Raw genomic sequence first — 24625 nt, 5'->3', positions numbered from 1 at the left:
AGTATATTGGGAGAAAGGTGCTGACGATGGAGCTGCCAGATAAAGAGCGAGAGGAAGGCCAAAGAAAAGGTTGATGGATGTCATGAGGGAGGACATGAGGACAGTGGGTGTTTAAGAAGAAGATGCACGAGATAGGCTTAGATGGAAAAAGATGACACACTATGGCGACCCCTAACGGGACAAGCTGAAAGGAAAAGAAGAAGAAGAAGAAGAAGGAGGTAACTGTTGTGTTGGCAGATTTATGTTTTACATACACACCACGGTGGGAACAGCTGTTGAGCACTGGCCTCACAGTTCTGAGGACCAGCGTTCAAATCAAGGCCCCGCCTGTGTGGAGTTTGCATGTTCTCCCTGTGTCTGCGTGGGTTTTCTCGAGGCACTCCGATTTCCTTTCACATCCCAAAGACATGCATTAATTTGAGAATCTAAATTGTCCTTTGGTGTGATTGTGAGTGTGACTGTTGCCTGTCTCTATGTGTTCTGCGATAGGCTAGCAACCAGCTCAAGGTGTCCCCTGCCTACTGCCCAATGACAGCAGGGATTGGAACCAGCATTCCCATGACCCTCATGAGGATAAGTGGCTCAGAAGATGGATGGATAGATGTATCCCAACTATTAATGCGATTAGATCTACCTTGAACTTGAACAGTTATTGTCATGTTGTGGCTTGTACTTCTCCCAGTCAGGCTGTTCCTCATGTGATGTTGTTCCTATCAGCTTCATCTGTATGCATGTATAGATAACTGTCTTTTTTTGTCTCCCTCTGTCCCTCTAACCTTCATATAATGAAAGGACTTTTAGTCTGATCATTAGTAATGGGTGACAACTCATGAGACTTGTACCTTTTCCTCTTTTTGCAAAGACTTTCTTTTGTTTTTTAAATAAAATTCCACAAAGACAATATTGTTTCCTTGCTCATGGTGTCGGAAAAAGGTTTTTCCAAAACATTGGGTACAGTGGCTAGCCTTCCAAGGAGTGGACAACCAACGAAAATTATTCAAGAGTGCGATGGCGACTCATCCAGGAGGTCACAAAAGAACCTCAAACAACATCTAAAGCACTCGCTGGCCTCAGTTTAGGTCAATGTTCATGACTCTACCATAAGAAAGACACTGGCCAAAAATGACATCCATGGGAGAGTTCCCAGGCAAAACCTCTTGCTGTCAGCAAAGAATACAAAAGCTCGTATCACATTTGCCAAAAAACATCTTGATGATCCTCAAGAATTTTGGAGAAACATTCTGTGGACTGATGAGTCAAAACCTGAACTATTCGGGTGTGTGACCCATTACATTTGGTGTAAAAATGACTTGGTATTTTATAAAAATAACTTTATGCCAAGAGTGCAGCATGGTGGTGGCATTGGGATGGTCTGGGGCTTCTTAGCTCCTTCAGGACCAGGACAAAGCTCGAACAAGGAATTCTGCTTTGTCCCAGAAAATCCTGAAGGAGAACATCCGGCCATCAGTTCATGTCCTCAAACTCCAGCGCTCTTGGATCATGCAGAAGGATAAAGATACGAAACACACCAGCAAACCCCCCCCCCCAAAAAAAAATACATAAATAAATAAATTAAAATAAAAATAAGGTTTTGGAGTGGCCAATTCAAAGTCCGGATTTAAATCCAATTGTTATGCTGTGGTGTGACGTTAAACGGGCAGTCCTTTCTCCAAATCTCTCCAATATGGCGGGGTTGAAACAATTCTTCAAAGAAGAGTGGAACAAAATTCCTCCAGAGCCATGTCAAAGACTCAACAATTATCGCAAATGCTTGATTTCAGTTATTACTGGCAAATGTGGCACAACACGTTATTAGTTTCAGGGTGCAATTACCTTTTCACAGAGGTTCATACAATTTGGGATTTTTTTTTTTACCTGAATAAATTGAATTGTCATTTGAAAATTGCATTTTGTATTTCCTTGGTTTGCCTCTAAGTGATTATGGAAAAGTATTGCTGCCACACACACACACACACACACACACACACACACACAAAAGTCACTATCACGTTATAACATGATATGCTCTATGTTATAACGTGATTCGTTTCATGTTATAACGTAGATTCATTTCACGTTATAATGAAGAAAATAAATAAATAGATTTCACCCCTCTTCATCCCCCCTCCCTCCGAAAGGCATACACTTCCGGTTCGGGTGGGCTCATTTAGTGTTGCACAAAACATTCAACATTCATGCCTCTTATGCATGAAGCTTGCCTCTTGCGTATGGAGCAAGAACATGTAAGTTTATTCTTTGTAATAGCACCCTGTAGTTTTGTGCTCTTTTATGATAGCTAGCAACACATGTTATCACAAGTTAGCCCAAGAAAACTACTGTGAGAAATTATTTCCGGTATGTCTGCAAATTCCTGCTTTGTCTGCTGTATTACGAATCCTCGAGTCAAGGGCATAGTTTCGCAACTGGTGGGTGGTCCAAGAACCAAAAGTGGGTCGCAGACTCGCAGTCAGCTACAATTAATGGAGTCCTCTTTAGTGCTGAACGATGCTCAATGAATTAGTTTGCATACGAATACACTGCATCATAATGTGGCTTTCTTGTTTGATTTTATGACTAGAATTGTCTTTAGTCAAAACATTTAGGGTAATTACATTCCTACTGGGTGTGAGTTGTTCAGGTTATGTCACTGTAGTTGGAATGGATGTGTTGTAAACAGTCCACGTAATCCCCTGTAAAGTGAGCTATTTTACGCTCATCCCAGGTTGGAAAACAATTCGAATGCGTCAGAAACGCTTTGACTGAGGGTATTACGGAAATGATATTGTATTGTGATTTTTTTTATTTTTGGTACTAATCAGAGGCATATAGAGCTCGTACACGTGACATCACCATTTTCACGGCGCCATATTACATCAAAAAGAGCTGCTCGACAGTATGAGGGACATTGAACCGGAGCAGAATATACACAACTTGTTGTGGTGTTGGTTGTTACAACAGATGAGACAATATTCAAAGAGATCATTCTATGGAATACCAGCTGAAAAGATGAGAAAAGATCGATGGATTTCTGCAATTAGATGTGATGGATGGTGCTCAACCAAATACACACGACTGTGTAGCAATCACTTCACTTCAAGTAGGAATTATTCTTCTCAATCTGAAATTCCCCAAAAGTATTTATAATGTCAAATTGGCTCATTTGAGAACAACGCGTTTAAAAAAAAAACAACAGGGAGTCATCTCCAAAGTACACAGAGCGTGTTGGAACCACACGTTAATCTTTGGTAAACCACTTCTCAAATGAGTCCAATGCGTGTTAAAAAAAAAAGAAAATAAACCGTCTGTCTCACAGAGGTTTACCGAAGTTCAACGTGTGGCCGCAACGCACTTCTGTGTATGGGGGCTGAAGACTATCGCCGCAGTTTATTTTCTTTTTTAAAATACGCATTGAATACTCATTTGAAAACAATGCATATTTAAAAAAAAAAAATCTGTCACAGAGAAGTTTAACAAAGTTTAACGTATGGCCGCAACACGTTTCGTGTACGGAGGAGCCAACTCGCTGTCTTTTTTTCCCAATCAAAGTTAATGAATGCGAGTTTGTGTAAAACCCGGGGTCATTTATTTAAATATTGGTATTTGTATTGAAAAAAATCCAAGTGGCTCCATCACTATGTGGGATTTATTCTTGATTAAAAACAGATCCAGTATTTAGTAAGTATTTGTATGCGTCCAGGCTTTTCTACGCTTTCAACCTCTTCCATGTAAATCTTGACGACTTACACACCAGATACATGTGAATATCCAGTTGTCCAAGAAAAGCGGAAGCTGGTTAAGACTCCAATTTCGACTTCGGGATTCAATATGGGTCCTCTATGCCAAGTATTTTTCCATGTACCTTCGTTTATTATCACCTTCTAAATGTTTAACGGTATCGGGCAAAACTCTGGACGTCGTGCTATAAGACGGATTTTTGCATCATCGCTAACCGACTTAGCATTGAGCAATGCTTTGCTTGACCAACACTTCCGGCCAGTGATGTGATTTGATGACGTAGGTGCACGAGCTCTATACTGAGTAACAGAACATTCTAACTGTAAGTATGGGGTGAGAAGTGTATCTGTCAGACCATCTTAACTCACTCTAACGCTTTAAATTACAACCTTAACAAATACAAGGCAGCTCAACATTTGGTTAGTGAAGATCCTGGCTTGCAATACATTTAAGATGGGATGGCAAACTCATTTGAAACAGCATCTTGAGAGTGTGAATATCACTACAGTATAGAGTACAGTATGTTTTAAAAATGTGTAATCGGTGGCTATTTTTAAACATACCTTTTCTTCGTATTAAATATTGTAAAATTAGGATTCCAGACTGCAACATTAGCGAAATGTGGGTCCCTGGGTAAAAACGGAAGACCACTTTCAAGTCAGTTGTGGGAGGGGAATTTTAGATAGTCTATATCTATCTGTATACAGTGAAGAAAATACGTATTTGAACACCCTGCTAAATTGCAAGTTCTCCCACTTAGAAATCATGGAGGGGTCTGAAATTTTCATCGGGAGAGCAATGGCGGCAGGTGATTCTTTTTCGCTATTTGCCTTGTATGCTATGACAGCGCAATCTGTGTATCCAACGTGGCATGATTGGCCTGAGATCAAAGGGCCTTGGGTAACCATCCGCGACGCAATTCACAGGATGGGGAGATTGTGTACGCGCGAATCGATATCGCGAGCGGGTCATGCTTTTATTGACGAAACAGCAGTGCCAAAGGTGGTGCGTGATGCAATGATTCGAGACGCACCCCCCCACTACAGGTCTGCGATACTTACCATTTTGTTAGGAGCCGTCGATAACAGCTTCAGTGACGTAAAAACGCGCTTGTTGGAGTTGGCGACTTTGGGAGATTGGGGAGACACAGTACATCAGCCTTGCCCTGAGAATTACAGGTCCGAAACAGATTGCAAACGACCGCGCGCGAAACCGCCCGAAGCCGGGAGTAGTAGGCGGGAAATGTGGAAAGCACTCATTGTAGCGGGAGTACCGGCAGAAGAAATTGACGGGCTACCCACAAGTGCCTTGGCTGCAAGATGCAAACAAAGGGGATTGAAGGTAAATTGCTTGAGCAGGGGATCAAAGGGAAAATCAGAAATTGCTCAGCTGGCCACCATCATAAAGGGAATGATGACGCCGGCAGCTCAACCAACAGCCCCTCCCTTGGATGCATTTGAGGATGAAGAAGAGGAAGAAGAAGATACAGACTCAAGCGACGACATGCTAGTAGACACAAGAGGCCCCAGCTATGTGGCTGCTGTGAGAAAGGGCCGAGCGAAACCCAAGAGTAAGGGGAAAAATAAGGACAAGAGGTCACGTACCTTTGACCTCCTCAGCTAGGATGGAGGACAAACTCAGTCAACCAGCCAGAACAAAATTATCAATCGATGGTCAGTTGGGGACATCAGACCCCATGTTCAATTGGACATGGAAACCCTGATAAAATGAAGGGTGAAAATGTTCCACTGCGAGGATTGGGGGGACAAATTGTAAATGGAAAAGCAGTAATTCTTCCATTGAAAATTGGGAAAATGCCAATATGGAAATTTGAAGTGGTCGTCACCCCCATCCCAGAGTGGATAATTGGAATGGACATCCTGGCTGGAATGACTTTGTATTTGAGAATAGGTAAATTTCAATTTGGAACAGGAATTGATGTGCGGACAATATTGGTGGGAAAGGTAAAAATGACACCGTTTCCCATATCTTTGGGGAAAATGCAATCAGGACCTCCTCGAGCTGCGGAAATTATAGCTCAGGGGTCTGATGCCACAGTCAGTGTTTTATATCAAGGAGAGGAAAAATGGGTGAACGTACCCGTGAACAAATGTTACATGCGAGAATACTAATCATGTTTTCTTTTGTCAATAGTGGTAACCATATCTGTTGCAGCTTGGTGGGTGCTTGTTGAAGTGGGAGCTGCTGATTGGACGACCCTCGACGGGAGGACGCAGAGATGGAGGACATCCGGCGCCGAGGAATTGGAAATGACTGGGTCATCTGCCTCCTTGCCGTTGGTGCCATGGTCCGACTCTCCTGGGGAAGGACCGAAGGTCATGCGTGCGAGACAAGCCAGTTCATCGGGATATCATCGAGGAACGACTTGGACGGCAATTGCAGAAGAGGATTTCACCATCGGGGAGGTTGGGGATGATGGTGATTTGAGGTGGGGGTATGTGGTCACGGTCATTCAAACACACTTGACTCCAATCCGTGACACCTGTACACACCTAGCTCAAGCAGTGGTTGAAACCAAGATATACTGGACAATTCACTTTCCCCCGATTCCGATATGTAACAGAATAAAAAGGGCATGGTATGATACTTTGTTGGGGGGAACGGGAACCATATTGGGATTGGCAAATACTGCTGATAATGAACACTCTGCCAGGGCCTTGCATCAAATAGGGGTTTGGCTTCCTAAAGCTATGGTGGGACAAAAAGAAAATGCAAAACTTTGGAAAACAGTGTTTAATTGGGATATCAAATTATGGGACGAAGCAGAGAACGTGCTTCAGAACTTGACAGAACAGAGTACCTGGACAGTATGTAGTATTCAAACTCTACACGCTGCGGCTCAAAAGGAGTCGTTTCTAAGGATAGTTACGTTGGAAATTATCAAGAGTGGTGGAAGGTTTGGAACATTTCCGACTCTTTGTGGTTGACATTACATCCCGAACATACCAAATGTAACAAAAATAAATGTACGGGGTATTGGACCCAGTACAACGTGACGACAACAAAGGTGGTTTGTAAATATCAGGTTTTGCCTGTTTAAACGACAAGTGGATATTGGTTTTTACACATGGACGGAGAGTGGTTTGAACCAAAAACCAACAAAACCTTTAAATCAGATTTATGTGATTTAACAGACCAAGGGTTGGCTTGCAGATTACAACATGCGTACTCGAATCCGTGCCTAACCGACTCAGAGGTTGTACTTTGTGATTGGACTAGGGAGCCAGCCAGAGAGATGATGTGGCAAGTTGGACCGCATACTCTCTGTGTGGCTACAACACAAAATAACTCACAAGTACCTTCGGTTCCTTTTGTAGGATGCCTTCAAGATGTACACATATGGCGCTGGGGAAACATGACGTATCGTTTGACTAACTATTCGGAGTCCCGCAGGTTGACTGCGGTCCAGTGGGAGGTACTACGCTCCCCCTGGTCAGTGTCTCTGGAACGATTCAAATGCGCATTGGAGAGTTCTACAGACATCCAAAAACTCATCAAGTCACATGCGTCTAACATTTCCAGTCTCATGGTGTCAACTATGGTAGTAAAAGGGGAAGTAGTGCATGCCGCTAAATTAGTACAACAGGCTTCAGCTCATCATTGGTGGGACATCTTCACAGGAATGTCCTCCACTGCGCGTACTACTTTCTTGCCACCCTTGATCGTGTTAATGATTGTTATTTGTGTGCTTACGCTATGCAATATGGGAACTTGCTATTATGTGCGACGCATCCGGCTTGAGGTAGAGAAGGAAATATATAATCGCCTATAATCAATTGCTTACATTTTGAATGATGGAAAAACATCAAGAGTGGAATGAAGTAAGTATAATTTTATTGTGTTGTTTTTCCGTAATTAAAAGATGTTTCGCAATAGCTTTGTATAACCTAAAAGACGATCGCAATAGCTTTGAATAACCAGCAATGTCATAAAAGGATGTTTGGATAACCAGCAATGTCATAAAAAGATGTTTTTGTGTTATATGATGTCGTGCAACGCCATCTGTTGGTAACAAAGAATAGTGTGGCGTCAGGCGGGATGAATTGGCCACTCACCCCTCCTTCCGCACACGCTTAGAGTATAAAAGGAGAACTTTGGATACTCTCGGTAGAGTCTGCTGCGGGTTGCGTACGGATGCCCAGCCGGTATTGAAGCTGCTCTACCTGGAGTGTTGGCTCTCCCTCCTATTGGCGCACGGTAAGAGCTGGATATTCTTCTAAGAGCTGGTTGGATATTACTTAGCTTCATACCACGTGATTTGTGCTTGTGCTTGTGTTACCATTTCTCTGTGGGACATATAAAGTGCCAATTGTTGGTAGCCAGAAGTGTGTCTTGTCTTCATTTCTGAGTGCCTATCTCCGACGAACCTATTAAAATTTGATACCGAACTCCTGAGCGAGGTATCAGAAATGTTTTAAAACAAACTTTTTCCACCCCACCCCCTCACCGCTTTAAATTCTGTCTGGCCGTGGGGGGTGTTTGAAAACCGCTGCTTTAGCTTGACCTATTAATTGAACTCCATTTCTTGAACTGAACATGAACAACAAATAAAAAGCTGTGATGATTTAGAAAACATTTTAAAACATCTCATCAGTCAGACAACACACTCTGTTCAGCAATCAAGTAACAGTGTTTTTTTCATTTGAAAAACAATGTCAAAAAAAAAAAACCTCATTAGGCAATGTGGCTCACATTGAATTGCTCTGTATTTATTTTCTCCATTCCTTTTGTTCTCATCCTGGTCATCTGAAGTCATACTATGAGTTTGCCGATATAATTACTTTTACATACAGATACTTTTTTTTTTTTTTTTGTAGATGCAACTGTTTGTGAAGCCTGCTGCAGAAACCCTTTACCAGCCTTTCCTATTATTTTATATTCAGTGAATCATTGACATTTCAGCATTTCTTAGTAGTATGTACACATAAACAATATATAGAGTACAAGAGTATTAGACTCCAGTTATAGAATTCACTATGTTTGACAATAAACATGAACTCCTCACCAAATAGTGTTTCTGTTTGATTCTTGACTTTTTTCAGATGAGCCACAACTCAAATTGATTTTGTGATGCCACTTCATGGGCAAAAAAACAAAACACAAACTGAACAGTGACTTGTAAAGAGTCTTTGATGATCCTGTGGCTCAAGGTATTAACCATATTCATCAGGCAATTTTCAATTACAACGGAGAATGTAATTTTCTCGCTGCTCTTCTGTGACTTTTCACAAAGTCTAATCTGTCTTTTGCCTATGAAGCAAGGAAACGGTTATGAGTCATATTTCACAACTTCAATGTTCAGATCATGTCAATATACTCTATTGGCTACTATCCAAGGAAAACATTGGCAGGTTCCATGCAAAGACTGAAGGCCTGAATTGAAAAGAAAATATTTCCTTTAAAGGATATCTGCGGTGCATCATTAACACACAAAAAAAAAGCAAAATCCCATCAAACTAGACTGTAGTGGGGTTTGTTTCAAATCCAGTTTGAGATTTAACATGAATTGTATTAGTTAAAAATTATTGACAATTTTTATTATGATACAATACAATTTAATTGAGTCATTACTTTTTATTTTCTTAACAGCGACACATGGGAACAGTTGTTGAGCGTTGCCTTCACAGTTATGAGGACTGGGGTTCAAATCCCAGCTCTGCCTCTGTGGAGTTTGTATGTTCTCCGCGTGCCTGCGTGGGTTTTCACCGGGCACTCCAATTTTCTCCAACATCCAAAAAAATATGCATTAATTGGAGATTCTAAATTGCCCCAAGGTGTGATTGTGAGTGTGACTTGTCTCTCTCCATGTGCTCTGCGATTGGCAGGCAACCAGTTCCGGCTGTACCCTGCCTCCTCCCCGATGACAGCTGGGATAGGCGTCAGCCCTCCCGCGACCCTCGTGAGGATAAGCGGCTCAGAAAGTGAATGGATAGATGGATTGATGGATATTTTCTTAACTGGAAATTGTATTTCCATTCTGGTATGTGTTGTTACCCTGCTACAAGATTTCAACAACCTTTGGAAAGCTAAATGTCAACGATTACCCCTTTAGTCTGTTTGGTGTGGCAGAAAGTGCAGATGCTTCGGGTCTGTCTGGAGTCTTCCCTGCTCCGTACCTCGATATATAACACCCTCAGACATGGCGCCCCGTCCTCTCTCTCACTGTCCACCCTGAGCACATTCGCCTGATGCAAAATATAGCTGGAGGCCAGGCGCAGGCGTTTCGATTTGGACAGTTTTCGGTCCACCGGTTCCGTTGGAATGAGCGTCCGCAATACGTTGAATGCTGTATTGACGTTGTCTGTCCGGTGCCTCTCTCTGGCGTTCGCCGCGTTCCGCTGCTGGACTGCCACTCCGCCGGTGCCCGTCACTCCGCAGGAGTTGGAGCCCCGGTCGGTGCTGCCTTCGCTCTCGGTCTGTTCCCCGTTGTCCCCTTGTGACTCGAGGGTCAGGGCAACTGAAAATGAGAAAGAAGAAGCGGACATATCCTCAGGATGGTGAAAGGCATTGTGAGTGGCGATCAGAGCAAGACTGGTCTCTTGCTTTTCAGCTATATACTGACGGGACCAAAGGAGAATTTCCCACTCAAAGCCGGGCCTGTTTTCACTTTGACATAAGATACCTTTTGTGACTGTCTTTCATGACGAGGGCTGGGGTCTTTTGTAGGTGCATGGTCGACTCCCTCTCTCAAAGAAGGACGAGTCCCACATTCAGGCACATGCACACAGAGCCACCAGGTAGTACTCAAGCACCTGCCATTTTACCCTGGATGTTAAAGCACCCACCTTGGCTCTTTTTTTTTGCAGCCAATCTATTTTTCTTTATTCATTTATAATCCATACATCCATCCACCCATTTTCTGAGCCGCTTATCCTCAAAAGGGTCCCGGGGAGTGCTGCAGCCTATCCCAGCTGTCAACAGGCAGGAGGCAGGGGTACACCCTGAACTGGATGCCAGCCGATCGCAGGGCACACAGAGACAAACAGTCACACTTATAATTACATCTAGGGGAAATTTAAAGTGTCCAATTAGTATTCATTCTTCAATATTTGAAAAATATAAATTACCCTCACTGTTATCAGTTCCACCCAGTGTTTTAATACCTGGTATTTACATGAGTCATTGTGATGATTCTACTTTTGTTGCTATTCCCAGACCATGGTTTATGTTGTAAAATGTGACTAAAAATGTCACAAAAATCCTACTAGAACATCTGAAAATGTATTCAGGGTACATCGGATATATTTTAAATGGTGTTATGTGAGCAAAACCTGATATAACTTTTAATTGACATGCTTAATTCTGAAGAGTCATATCCTCAGTTTTAAGATTGTGTGCAACACTTGTGAGACCCCATTATCTCATTATTTTAACTTCCTTTAGAAATTATTTTATTTTCTTATTGTAAAGGTTATAAGTGACAATAATGGTGGAAACATTTTTTAAAATAATTTATTTGGGCCTCATCTTTTCACATTAATTTTTTTTATATCCACTGTTGCTTCATTCATCTCCTTTTTTAGTGATTGTATTATTGACATTTGATATTTTTAACAGAAATAAATCCATCCATACATCTATTTTCTGAGCCGCTTATATTCACGAGGGTTGCAGGTGTGCCAGAGCCAATGCCAGCTGTCATCGGGCAGGAGGCGGGGTACACCTGAAAGTGGTTGCCAGCCAATCGCAGGGCAGACGGAGACAGACAACAGTCACAATCACAACCACACCGAGGGGAAATTTAGAGTATCCATCCATGCATCCATCCATCCATCCATCATCTTAGCCACTTATCCTCACAAGGGTCGTGGGAGTGCTGTAGTCAATCACAGCTGTCATCGGGCAGAATGCGGGGTTCACCGTGAACTGGTTGCCAGCCAATAGCAGTGGACATGGAGACAGACAACAGTCGCACTCACAATCACATTTAGGGGCAATGTAGAGTCTCCAATTGATGCATGTATATGTCACGAACGAGACTCGAGGGCGGATCCAAATGCACGACTCAAGAGGCAGGCAGGCAGTACAAAGGAGGTCTTTATTTCTTCCGAGGTCGGTTACCAGCAAGTCAGTCCAAATGAACGGAAGTACTAGTAGTGGGAGGTTTACAAGGGTGGTCAGGGGACAGGCGAGGGTTAGTACACAGAAGGCAGAAGTCAGGCAAACGGGAGTGCAGAAACGAGGCATCAAAGGCAATGATCTGGCGGAGGACTAGTCGTCCCCCGGGTTCTATATATACTGAGTGTCATTAGGGTTCATGAGGTGCAGGTGTGTGAGTGCTGATTGCCCGGCCCCGTGCCAGAAGCATGACAATACCACCACCTTAACGGCCCAGGAGCGTCAGGATGGGCTGTGTAAAGGTCCCTCATGAGAGAGGGTTCCATGATGAAACGAGAGGGGATCCAGGAGCGCTCCTCCGGTCCATATCCCTCCCAGTCCGCTAGATACTGGACCCCCCTTCCTCTGCGGCGAGAGGACAGCAACCGGCGCACCATATACACCGGGCCGCCGGGGGGGAGGGGATTGGCCGGAGTAACCAGTGGAGATGGATGGGTTGGACACAGTCTGCTGATGTGGAAAATCGGGTGCACCCTCATCGACCTAGGTAATTTGAGCAACGCGGCAACAGGGTTAACAATCTTGGTGATCGGAAACGGGCCAACGAACCTGGGAGCGAGTTTACGCGATTCCATCCGCAGCGGCAGTTCCTTGGTAGAGAGCCACACCTGCTGTCCCACCTTGACTTCTGGTGCAACTCTCCTCTTGCGGTCTGCTCCGGACTTGTAGACGCTGCCCATGCGCAGCAGCGTCCTCCGAGCTGCCTCCCAGGTCCGTTTGCTGCGTCGTACCACCACCAGGGCCGACGGCACCGCGGAGTCCGTGGCCAATGAAGGGAACAGAGAGGGAAGGTATCCGTGTACGACGTGGAGTGGAGCCATACCTGTCAAAGTGAAGGGTAGAGAATTGTGGGCATACTCGACCCATTTGAGGTTCTGGCTCCACGTGCTCTGGTCCCTGGATGCCAAGCATCGAAGTCCGGTTTTCAAGTCTTGATTGACCCTCTCCGTCTGGCTGTTGGACTCCGGGTGATGGCCCGATGTTAGACTTGCTGAGGCGCCGTTGAGGGTGCAGAATTCCTTCCAAAAACAGGCGACAAATTGCGGACTTCTGTCCGAGATGATGTCCTAGGGGAACCCGTGGTAGCGAACTACCTCGTCCAATAACAGTTGGGCTGTCTGCTTGGCCGAAGGGATCTTCGGGACCGGCACGAAGTGGACCATCTTAGAGAACCAGTCCACTATAGACAGCACCACAGGGTTAGGGTTGGCGCTCCGGGTCCGGCACGATGAGGATGGGTGCAGCGGTGAAACTAGCCTTGAGTCTGTCAAAAGCCTCCTGGCAGGTCCTGGACCACTCAAAGGTGCTGTGCGGGGACGTTAGAGCGTGCAGAGGGGCGGCAACGGAATAAAGTTTCGAATAAACTTCCGGTAAAAGTTTGTGAAGCCCATGAACCTCTGCACATCCTTCCTACAGGTGGGAGTGGGCCACCGCAGCACTGCATGGACCTTCCCGGGATCCATACGGATCTCCCCCTCCTGCAGGATGAAGTCCAGGAAGGACACGGATGCTTTTTACAAACATTTAATGTTGTAACCAGCGCTGGAGCACCGCTCTAACCTGTCGGACGTGGGAGGCCGGGTCTGACGAGAAAATCAAAATGTCATCCAAATATACAAAAACATTCTTATTCAGAAATTCCCGGAGAATATCGTAAATGAAGTTCTGGAAAACTGTCGGGGCATTCGTCAGCCCGTACGGCATCAAGTATTCATAGTGTCCCGTCGGGGTGTTGAACGCCGTCTTCCATTCGTTCCCCTTCCTGATCCGCACCAGGTGGGAGGCACTGCGCAGGTCCAACTTGGTGAAGATCCAGGCTCCCTGGAGAAGTTCAAAGGCCATGGTGATCAGCGGCAGAGGATACCTGTTCTTTACTGTAACCTCGTTGAGTCCTCGGTAGTCGATGCAGGGTCGTAGCGTAGTGTCCCTCTTCTTGACGAAGAAGAACCCTGCACCAGCTGGTGAGGACGATGGACAGATGAGGCCGCCAGACAGCGACTCCTCCACGTATTCGCTCATGGCCTGGTGCTCTGGTCCTGTTAAGGAAAATAATTTCCCTCTCTGAAGTAAGGTGGCGGGGAGTTCAATGGCACAGTCATACTGCCGATGCGGAGGCAGAGATTTCGCTTTACTCACTGAAAACACCACCTTTAGGTCGTGATAGCAGGCGGGCACTGCGGTTAGCTCCAAAGCGGTACTCGATTCCTGAAGTCGTACCGGCGCGACTTGAACCCTCCCGTCTTCCTGAACAGTGAAACAACGTTTACAACAGTCGTCGCCCCATGCCTTGATCTGACCTATGGCCCAATCTATGTGTGTATTGTGTTCCTTGAGCCACGGGCTCCCCAAGATAACATCGCTGCTACGTGAGTCGAAAACGTGGAAGCTAATGCGCTCCTCATGAGCGTCCGGAAAGAGCATACGAAAAGTCTGAGTGCGGTGCGTTACCCGGCAGAGGAACTTCCCGTTAGCGGCGTAGGCGTTACGAAGCCACTGGGTAGGGAAGGTCGCTGCACCGAATGCCTCGACCACACGGGGATTTATCAGGTTAGCATCCAACCCGGAGTCGAACACAGTCACAGTACATGAACAAGAGTCCGTTCCCAGGGTGAGGTACAGAAGCGACCGTCCTGACTCTGCTGCGGTATACCTCACACTCACCGGAGTGGAGATCTTGATGTCAGAGCGCTTTGGTCGAACCGGGAAGAGTGAGATCAAGTATCACAGATGACCGCGGTAGAAACAGTGCCCCTCCCATTGACGACGCAGGCGCTCCTCCGCTGGTCCACCGAGAACCTCCACCTGCATGGCTTCGACCGTGAAAGGCAGCATGGACAGTCGGGCAGCAACCGGACTGGACACCTCCGTCTCCCTCTCGGGCATAGCATCTATTTGCCCCTGCATGAGCAATTGCTGGTCGACCTTGAGGGCCAACACTATGAGAGCGTCCAGCGAAGGAGGGAGATCCACGGCGATGAGAAGACCGCGGATCTGTGGAGAGAGCACCTGGAAAAAGGTGTCGTGCAGGGCGTCCTCGTTCCAATGACCTTCGGCGGCACGGATCCGGAACTCGATGGCGTATTCCGAGACGTGGCAACGACCCTGGCGGAGTGTCATGAGTGAAGCCGCTGCCCTACGTTCCGGCGCCGCATACTGGAACACCTGGGTGAATGCGCAGACAAATGACGTCCAGGAACGGCAGGTCTTTGAGTTGCAACTCCATTCCGCCATGGGCTATGCCTCCGCCCTTCCCGTCATGTGGGAAATGATGAAGGAGATTCTGGAGCGGTACGTGGGGAAGGCGGACGCCTGCAACTCAAAATGGAGTTCACACTGGGCGGGAAATGTCTTGACGTTCCCTGAGTCGGCTGAGAATCATTTTGGTCAGGAGAACGGGGTTATACAGGGACGGGGAAGCTCCCTGGCGAGTGGTACGGGCGCAGCTGATTCTACCAGCGGAGTGGCCACTGCCGGCGTGGCAGCCACGCTAGCCTGGAATGCTAATCCACGGCTCCAGCCGGGCGCAGATCTCATGCAGCCTCTGATTGTTTACCTGGAGAGCAGCCTCCTGCTCAACCAGGCGTGTGCCTTGGACTTGTAGTGAACGGCGGATGGCTTCTGAGTCAGCGGGGTCCATATTGTGGCCAGATAGTTCTGTCACGAACGAGGCTCGAGGGCGGACCCAAATCCACGACTCAAGAGGCAGGCAGGCAGTACAAAGGAGGTCTTTATTTGTTCCAAGGTCGGTTACCAGCAAATCAGTCCATACGAAGAGTACAAAGTACTAGTAGCGGCAGGCTTACAAGGGTGGTCAGGGGACAGGCGAGGATCGGTACACAGAAGGCAGAAGTCAGGCAAACGGGAGTGTGGGAATGAGACATCAAAGGCAACAATCTGGCGGAGGACTAGTCGTCCCCCAGGTCCTATATATACTGAGAGTCATTGGGGTTCATGAGGTGCAGGTGTGTGAGCGCTGATTGCCTGGCCCCGCCCAGTTTTGGGGATATGGGAGAAAACTGGAGTGTGGGGGGAGGGGGAACCCACACAGGAATGGGGAGAAAAATTGAAACTCCACACAGGTGGGGGTGGGATTCAAACCTCGGTCCTCAGAACTGTGATGCTCATGCTCTCCAGCTGTTCCAATGTGCTGCCCAGAAATAAATCAATGTTAAATAAATGTTTATTTTTCATAATCACATGGATAATTTTGGCATGGGGTGCCTTTTTTGGGTTTGACCCCATACCCCAAAAATATCTGTGCATGTGCCTGTGTGCAACACATACTATAAGTCTCTTACCGTCATGTTAAGCTTCTTCCATTTTCTTATGATTGCTCCGACAGTGGACCTTTCTTCACCAAGCTACTTAGCAATTTCTCCGTAGCCCTTTTCAGCCATGTGGAGTTGTACAATTTTGTCTCTGGTGTCTTTGGACAGCTATTTGGTCTTGGCCATGTTACAATTTTGAGTATGGGGTGGACAGGTGTCTTTATGCAGCTAACGACCTCACACAGGTGCATCTGATTCAGGATGATACAGAGTGCAGGGGAACTTTTAAAGGCGGACTAACAGGTCTTTGAGAGTCAGAATTCTAGCTGATAGACAGGTGCTCAAATACTTATTTGCAGCTGTATCACAGAAATAAATCATTAAAAAATCATGCATTGGGGTTTCTTGATATTTCTTTTTAGATTATCTCTCGCACAGTGGACATGCACCTACAATGAAAATTTCAGACTCCTCCATGATTTCTAAGTCGGGGAGCTTGCAATATAGCAGGGTGTTATACTTATTTTCTTCTCTGTAGGTACAGGCTCCCACTACGCTGACCGTAATGGACCTGTGGAAACGCCGAAGGAAGTGGCTGCATTCCTGAAACTAGAAGTCAACTGATCAATGCGATTGCCTGGCTACAATAACAACAACATACCCCAGAGCTAGAAGAATTCACACCAGAGAACCCATACACTGGTTCCTTAAAGGCCGGGTGTCATCCCTATAAACATTCTAAAATAGATATTGTAATAAAAAATACATAACATTATTCACTTCAATGTCTATACGAAAAAATAAATGTGAGCGGAGGGCGCGTCATCCATGCGCAAAGTTGCAGAAGTGTCATTCTACGATATCCGAGTGGTCGCCATATTGGCTGCATCCCCCGTCCGTGACGTCACCCGGACATTTGCAAAAGAAAACACGCGGTGCACCCTAACTATCGGAGACAAACGCGCTCCGTCTGACACGGAAGCTCTTTTCGAAAAGGAGAACACCACACAACCAAGTGAAGTTACCAGGGCAATATTACACTACTGTTTCGAGCCCTCAGGGCAATATTATACTATTGTTTTGAGCAAAATTCAGATGGTATGCGATCACGGCCAAACCTCATCCGCGTCCGATCCACTTCCGCGGCGGAGATGAGCCATCGCGGCGACACGCAGCCTTCGGAGAAACAGTGACCGCCGAACGCGGCACCTCGGCCGGTGTGGCTGATTTTCTGCACCATGGTGGCATATAAGGAGGAGGTGGAGCCAAGCATGCTGCTTTTAGGGGTATGTTCAAAGCCGCCGCAGTACTTATTGAACACCGTCGAGCCGGGGCGCATTACAGCCTACCTGTTATTTGGAACCCTCTCGTCCTCTGCACCGTGCAATCCATATTTCACAACGAACCGGGTCTCTTGCAAACTTATGAAATCCATTCTTCCGAGTGTTCAAACAATGTTCACCAATGCAATGAGCAGGCATTTTGGCTAACACGAAGGAACAACGAGCTACTTTCCCGGAGGTAAAACTAAAGAGTCCACTAGGGGGCGCCTCTGTCCTGTACATCACTTCCTGCTTCTTCTCAAAAACAAATCCCTCGAAAGGATTTTCATGGCGGGAGTTACATAAAGCTGTATACATCAAAATCGTGTTTTGTGGTGAAAAAACATATGGGACCATATTGGCTGTGGGTTTTTCATTAATGATACACCAAAAATAATTTCATGACACTTGACCTTTAAGGGAAGGTGTGACGGTAGAATTGAAGAGATCTTCGAAGTATTCTCCCCACTGACTCACAACTTCCTGAGTTGAGGTCAGCAGTCCCCCATCTTCACTATATACAGTGTTGACTGTGCACTGCTTCCAATGCCTGAGACACCAGACGGTGCACCAGAATTTCCTTAAAGCCGCATCCTCATTCTCCATGCCCTCACTAAACTCCTCACATGCCTGGGTTATTCCCTCACTGACCACTGAATCCACATGGGCAGGCAATACCTATTAGGTGGCACGGGAGTCCCACAAGCCAGAAATGCCCGATCGGAGTCCTTCTTCAGCTTGATGGCATCCCTCACTGTTGTTGTTGCCCAATGCATTTATGCATTTGGGGGTTGCCACCACGACAGGCACTGACCATCGTAAGGGCAAAGCTCCGGTCGGCGGGTTCAGCAATGGAGGCGGGTGAACATCGTCCACTCAAACTCAATCCCCCCCGTCTCCCCCGGAACATAAGCAGAGTTCTTTCGGAGACAGGAGTTGAAATCCCTTCTGACACGGAAATGTGTCAGCCATTCCCACAGAAATCCAGTAAAAGAACACCACTGTTCTGATGGGGGGGGGGGGTGTTCTTCCCAATAACGCCGTTTCAGGTTTCACTGTCAATGCCCACATGGGCATTGAAGTCCCCTGGCAGAATGATGGAGACCCCAGAAGGACCGCTCTCCAGCACTCCCTCAAAAAAAGGGTGGGTACTCTGAACTGTTTTTTGTTGTATAGGCAGTCAGATTGTCGCAACTCATGCCCCGTTCCTGCACTCCCGTATCTCTGATCTTAAACCCGTGTGTACTGACCTCCGCCTGTTCTCCGACCGACCCCGTAAGTCTGTCTCCTTTGACACTCCTGCCTTCTTTGATTGGTCTCCCGTGTACCAACCCCTGCCTGCCCGTGGACCTGCTCTACCGCTGCTCCCTCACGGCCCAGGTTCGGCAGGGATTAGAGAATCAGCCGAGCTACATCGCGGTTGCAACGGACCCGCCCCCGAGACATGCCCACATTGCAGTTTCAACTGACTCTCTGTTTACTCTCTTTCACGCTGGAGTGGCAACGGACCCACTACCGAGCAAGGTTCACGTCGTGATGGCAACAGCTCCAATGCATTGCGATCGCCACTGATCCGCTACCGAGCCGAGTTCACGTGGCAGTGGAAACCGATCCACTGCCTTGCCACGCTCACGTGGCGGGTGGCAACAGATTCACTGCCACGTCACACCTGCGTCGTGGTGGTGACAGGCGTCCGCGCGACCGTCATAGGAGGAGGGTGGAATTGACGATTGAGGATGAGCCTGCCAGAACGCCTTTAACGTGCGTATTTCCAACGAACAAGACCGAGAAGGGACATGCAGAGGGCTTCAGTTCACATGCTGGAGTGGATTCATATAAAGACGAGGCAAACTATTTTCCTCCAATTAAGAGGGGGAGGACCTTATCATCCCCGTTGCTCCAGGCTGTCGCCAATGATGTTCATGCCCATTCGTGAACAAGCGCCCAGTTCAGTAGTGCCAAGGCGAACACCGAAAGAGCAACAATGCAGCGCTGTGTCGCCTATGGGGGTTCAGGAGCCACTTTCCAAGCCCCACGTTGCCATCCAGGAATTGAGACCCCTCCACCAAGATAAGGTGATGGCTAGAGGAAGGCTATTTTTATTTATTTTTTATTGTGGGCCAATGGTCGGTGTTGGATAGGCTTGGAAATCAATTTAAGTCTTAGTGTGTGCGTGCAAAATTTGTGAATGTTTGTAGAATGGATGTGAACACTTGCAATATTTCAATATTTACACGGGTAGAATGGTAGAATCTGTCTTACCTTTAATTGGCAAACCTGAATTGCATCAAGTTAGGAGATGGATGACATGATTAATTGCTCGAGTCTCACTGGAGGCATAGTCATAGCCAATTGTGAAGTGGCTGGGATGAGAACCAACACCTCCAAATCAGAGAAGATGGTCCTCATTCAGGAAAAAGAGTGGCATGCCCTCTCCACGTCGGGGATGATATCTTGCTCCCAGTAGAAGAGTTCAAGTATTTTGGAGTCTTGTTCACGAGTGAGGGAAGAATGGAGTGAGAGATTAATAGGCGGATTGGTGCACCGTCTGCAGTGATGCAGACTTTATATTCCATTATGGCAAAGTGGGAGGTCAGTCGAAAGGCGCACCTCTCAATTTACCGGCCAGTCTATATTCCTACTCTCACCTATGGTCACAAGCTCTGGGTCATGACTGAAAGGACAAGATCCCGGATACAAGTGGCAAAATTGAGTTTCCTCCCCAGGATGTCCTGGCTCTCAGTTATAGGTAGGGTGAGAATCTTGGTCATCCGGGAGGGGAGCAGAGTTGAGTTGCTGTTCCTCCGCATTGAAAGGAGACAGATAAGTTGCCTGGGGCATCTGATTTGGATAAATTCCAGATGCCTCGCTGGTGATGTGTTCCGGGCACGTCCCACACGAAAGAGACCCCGGGGACAATCCTGGACACGCTGGAGAAACGACATCTCTCGACAGGTCTTGGAATGCCTCAGAATCCCCTTAGAAGCGCTGGATGGAAAGGCTGGGGAAAGGGAAGTCTGGGTGTCCCTGCTAATGCTACTGCCCCTCGTGAGCTAACCCAGATACAGTGCCTTGACAACAAGTGGGACATAATCGTGAAGTTAAATGAAATTTATTGTATATTTTATACTTTTTTAACAAAATAAAATGAAAATTGGGGGTCCGTTTACTTCAGTGCAGCAAACTCACTCCAGAAGTTCAGTGAGGATCTCTGAAAGATCCAATGTTGACTGATGAGGATTAATAGAATCCACCTGTGTGTAATCAAGTCTCTGAATAAATGTACCTGCTCTGTGATAGTCTCGGGGTTCTGTTTAAAGTGCATAGAGCATCATGAAGACCAAGGAACACACCAGACATGTCAGAGATACTGTTGTGGAGAAGTTTAAAGGCGGATTTGGATTCAAAAAGATTTCCCAAGCTTTAAACACCTCAAGGAGCACTGTGCAAGCAATCATATTGAAATAGAAGGAGTATCAGATGACTGAAAATCTACCCGCAAAAGTCCCGGCTGTCCCTCTAAACTTTCACCCCGAACAAGGAAAAGACTGATCAGCGATGAAGCCCAGAGGCCGGTGATCAATCTGGATGAACTGCAGAGATCTACAGCTGAGGTGGGAGAGTCTGTCCATAGGGAGAGTGGCAAGAAAAAAGCCATTTCTCAAAGATATCCATAAAAAGTCTCGTTTAAAGTTTGCCACAAGCCACCTGGAAGACGCACCAAACGTGTGGAAGAAGATTCTTTGTTCAGATGAAACTAAAATCGAACTTTTTGGCCACAATACAAAATCATATGTTTGGCGTAAAAGCAACACAATAGCCAAAGCAACCAAAAGTTGATTGGTCCGCAGCAAGCGTAAAGGGGACAGGAATCTTCCTTCTAACTCCAGAATATGCTTTCCGGGGAAGAAGTAACATCTGGCTCTCTCGTTCTCATCACTTCTGCTTTTCAGATGAGGTGGTTTTGTGAAACAAGGTCCAAACTGTTATTCTTGAATGATTCGTTTGTGTACTGTATTGATGAATGGAAGATGTACACATGAGGAGCAGATGGTTTACAATAAAAGTGCTCATATGGATTAGGCGAGCGTGACGCTATGTGTGTGGGTGGTGATGTGACACAGTAATGAGACTTTTTGTTCTGTGTTATTTAAGTTTATAGTATAGTATAATGTTGAGTGCTTAGCAGTAGTTAATGACTGGAAATAGTTATCATTAAAGCAACTCCCCAGTTCAAAGCAGCAGAATCCAATGTAGAACTGAGATGTCTTTGAAAGAGAGAACTTTCACTTTGTGACAACATGGCTTTGGTCAGTGACATGAGTCATTCTTTGAAGTCCTTTATTGTGTATCAGCAAGAGTGGATATGCACATCTCGAGGTGTGATTGACTGGAAAGCACAATTGTTAGAGATGGGAAGTTGATTATAAGACGAAGATAATGACTGTAATGTGATTTGTTTGAAATTATACAAAATAACTTTTAATAAAGAATATGCTTTTCAGGGAAGAAGTAACAACTGGCTCTCTCCTCATCACTTCTGCTTTTCAGGGTTCAAAGACGAGCGGTAGGAGAGGTCAGTTCAAAGCAACAACAAAAAAAAAAAAACATTCAACTTTGTGACACCAGCCTCACAACTTAAGGTCCGTAACAAATTGTGGGGGCTCATCCCGGATCTTTCCTCATCATCCATAATCAATAAGTCAATAGTCAATCAATCGCTGTGAACGGTCATCAATAATGCATGCGCGACAACGGTTCGGATCTCTGAGCCTTCTTCAGGTCGAATGCCACACAAGACGACTCATTTCGTGGGTGGACCTCTGATGTCACAAAATCTGGGATGGGCTGTTTTGGAACGATGATAAACTGAGAGTCTTTTGTATTCACGCCGAAGAAAAACCCATTCGTTTCGAGAATTCCTCAGTGATTGTACGCTAAAAACCAATCCGTAAAAATTATTTATTATTATGTTTATTTAGTATTACTATTAAAACAGTACCAAACAAATACGAGCCTTCATCTCAGGTGACACGCTGTGGCGCCCCCTAACGGGACAAGCTGAAAGAAAGCAGTTTTATATTATTATATTATTACTTATTTGTGAAAATATACCAACTTAGTCTACGTTATCGGGTTTTGTGCTTTTTGGTGCAATAAGCATTTTACACGCAAAGTAGTTGCCGTGGTTGTCACGTACCAAATCACTAAATATACGACGTTTGCATAATTTCAAAACAAGACCGAAAACTTTGTATATACATTAAGAATATCAAAGCCTTTACTATTTATCAGTTTATGACTAACTAAACCAAAAAAGAACTTCACAAACCCTTACCAGTCGATATTTCCAACCCGAGGCATATCCTCAATGGGTCTGACTGCTGTGTCGGCTTCTTCATCGCCAGCTATTTCGTCTGAATTTGAACGTGTGTGCTGTCTAACTGGCTCAAATTGATAATGTTTAACGCCTTCATAAACCTTGTATTATTCACCATCTTCGCGGGACCCTTCAGAATAATGTTCATCGCTCGAATTATTGTAAAATTCATTGGCGTTCTTACACTGTATTCCGACAGGATCTGTGTTGTTGTCACAACGTCCTATGTCACGCCCCTGATCAGCTGTTTCGGCTTCGTTTCCGTCTTTTTCCGGCAAATCCAGCAATGTGCAATCATTTGTTGCAAATAATCGAAAAATAAAAATGTTTCCTTCATAAAGGATTTAAGAGTCGTATTCAGCATAAAAACTGTATAATATTAGCAAAAAGGTGCATTGCGGTCCTTCCATTCTTTTTAAAGATTATGGGTGTTACTTCTTGGATTTCGGTCATTGCAGTTATGGGACAGAACCTACACACTGCCATAAACGAGGGAAAAGAGTAAAGCAAATTTCGAACCTCTGAACAGTAGCCAGAGCAGAATTATTTCATTTAACATTTTCAAGACTCTTACCCAACCGCTACATTCACTCCCATGCATCCTATCCAGTTGCATTTTACAGATCCTCTTACACTGACCTGTCATAGGAGGTTGGGTATTGTGTCACCAAAAGTTCAGCAAATGTCAGCGCCTCAGTCCTCCATGTCTTCATTCAAAGATAATATACAGATATTGCTATACAAAGGTACCCACATGGGCATTTCGAGTTTGCAAATGGTACAAAATGAAGTACTGTGTTAAATGGAATAATAATTACAATACTGCACAAGCTTAGTTACCACCATACATACTGTTTTGTATTTCATTGTTTTATATTCATGGCATTGATGTGTTTTGTAGTTCACTGAGCAATGTTTGCAAACTCAAAATGTGCTTCTCACCTTTGTAAGTGGAGGGCCCCCTCTTTACACCGTGAAGCTGTTATTTTGAGAAACCAGCTGCTTCTTCATCCTGAATTGAAGAACAAGTCATCATCTCCTATGGGACCCCTAAATTAACAAAAAAGTAATCCAGGAAGTTGACTCGCAGGCAACAATTTATTGCAATTCTCTAATGTCCATGAGGCCTGCTTTTGGGCCTTCTCCACCACCAGTCTCTTTCCTCTAAAGTCACTGGGATGTCTGAGGGAAGGCATTTGCTGACAGTGGGTTTATCATGTTTTTGTAATCTACAACTTGACCATAAATCTCTGACATATTGTAAAAGACTTTCATTGAGGCCTGATAAATTAGGCTATAGAAATGCTCCTCCGCTGCCTGTTGTGGACACAACAGGCATATCCTCCTTGTTAATGGGCAAACAGTGCTGACCAATGGAGGTGATTTGCTCCTTTGTCCACACTGCCACAGGATGAAAGGGTCAAGTCAAACAGATTTTTCATTTACTCATGTTAGTTACCTGTAGAGTGGCTTCCTGCTCGGCGATACATCTGCCGTGGATCTGCCGAACTGGTGGATTGCAGCGAAGTCGGCCAGGTCCATGTTATGGCCAGATTGTTCTGTCACGACCAGAAAATGGGGTTGGACCCAAATGCACAACTCGAGAGACATAGAGGCAATTCAGGAAACATATTTATTCAGTCCAGTGTCGGGGATCAGGCAGGCAGTCAACAGGAGCAGCAGTAACAAGAACGTCAAGCGTAGGAAGCAGGTCAGTGGGCAGCCAGGGGTCGGTATACAGGAGATCAGGAACGGGATTACAAGAGTGCGGGAACAAGGCA

The 24625-nt window shown here is 45.7% G+C and overlaps 1 protein-coding gene across 1 annotated transcript; it reads right to left on the bottom strand.

The window, feature by feature from the left end:
• Positions 1-9593: 9593 nt before the first annotated feature.
• On the bottom strand, positions 9594-24386 carry LOC133507400 (transcription factor 15-like). The gene is made up of 3 exons (XM_061832358.1): positions 24304-24386; positions 23787-23806; positions 9594-10213 (listed from the first exon to the last, which is right to left on the bottom strand). Exons 1-3 carry the CDS (start codon positions 24384-24386, stop codon positions 9783-9785), a joined length of 534 nt encoding a protein of 177 aa, XP_061688342.1. The 3' UTR covers positions 9594-9782.
• Between the last annotated feature and the right edge of the window lie 239 nt (positions 24387-24625).

The sequence above is a fragment of the Syngnathoides biaculeatus genome, chromosome 10, assembly GCF_019802595.1.
Source record: "Syngnathoides biaculeatus isolate LvHL_M chromosome 10, ASM1980259v1, whole genome shotgun sequence".
NCBI lineage: Eukaryota > Metazoa > Chordata > Actinopteri > Syngnathiformes > Syngnathidae > Syngnathoides > Syngnathoides biaculeatus.
Note: the sequence above shows the minus strand (reverse complement) of the source record. Positions and strands in the feature narration are given on the sequence as shown.

Excerpts from the sequence above, each read along its gene's own strand:
- LOC133507400 (XM_061832358.1), bottom strand. The coding sequence starts at position 24,386 with ATGGACCTGGCCGACTTCGCTGCAATCCACCAGTTCGGCAGATCCACG. Across the intron at positions 23,807-24,303 it reads AGCAGGAAGCCACTCTACAG|GGGGCCCTCCACTTACAAAG; the intron begins GTAACTAACATG and ends CGGTGTAAAGAG. Across the intron at positions 10,214-23,786 it reads GGGGCCCTCCACTTACAAAG|TTGCCCTGACCCTCGAGTCA; the intron begins GTGAGAAGCACA and ends TCTCATTTTCAG.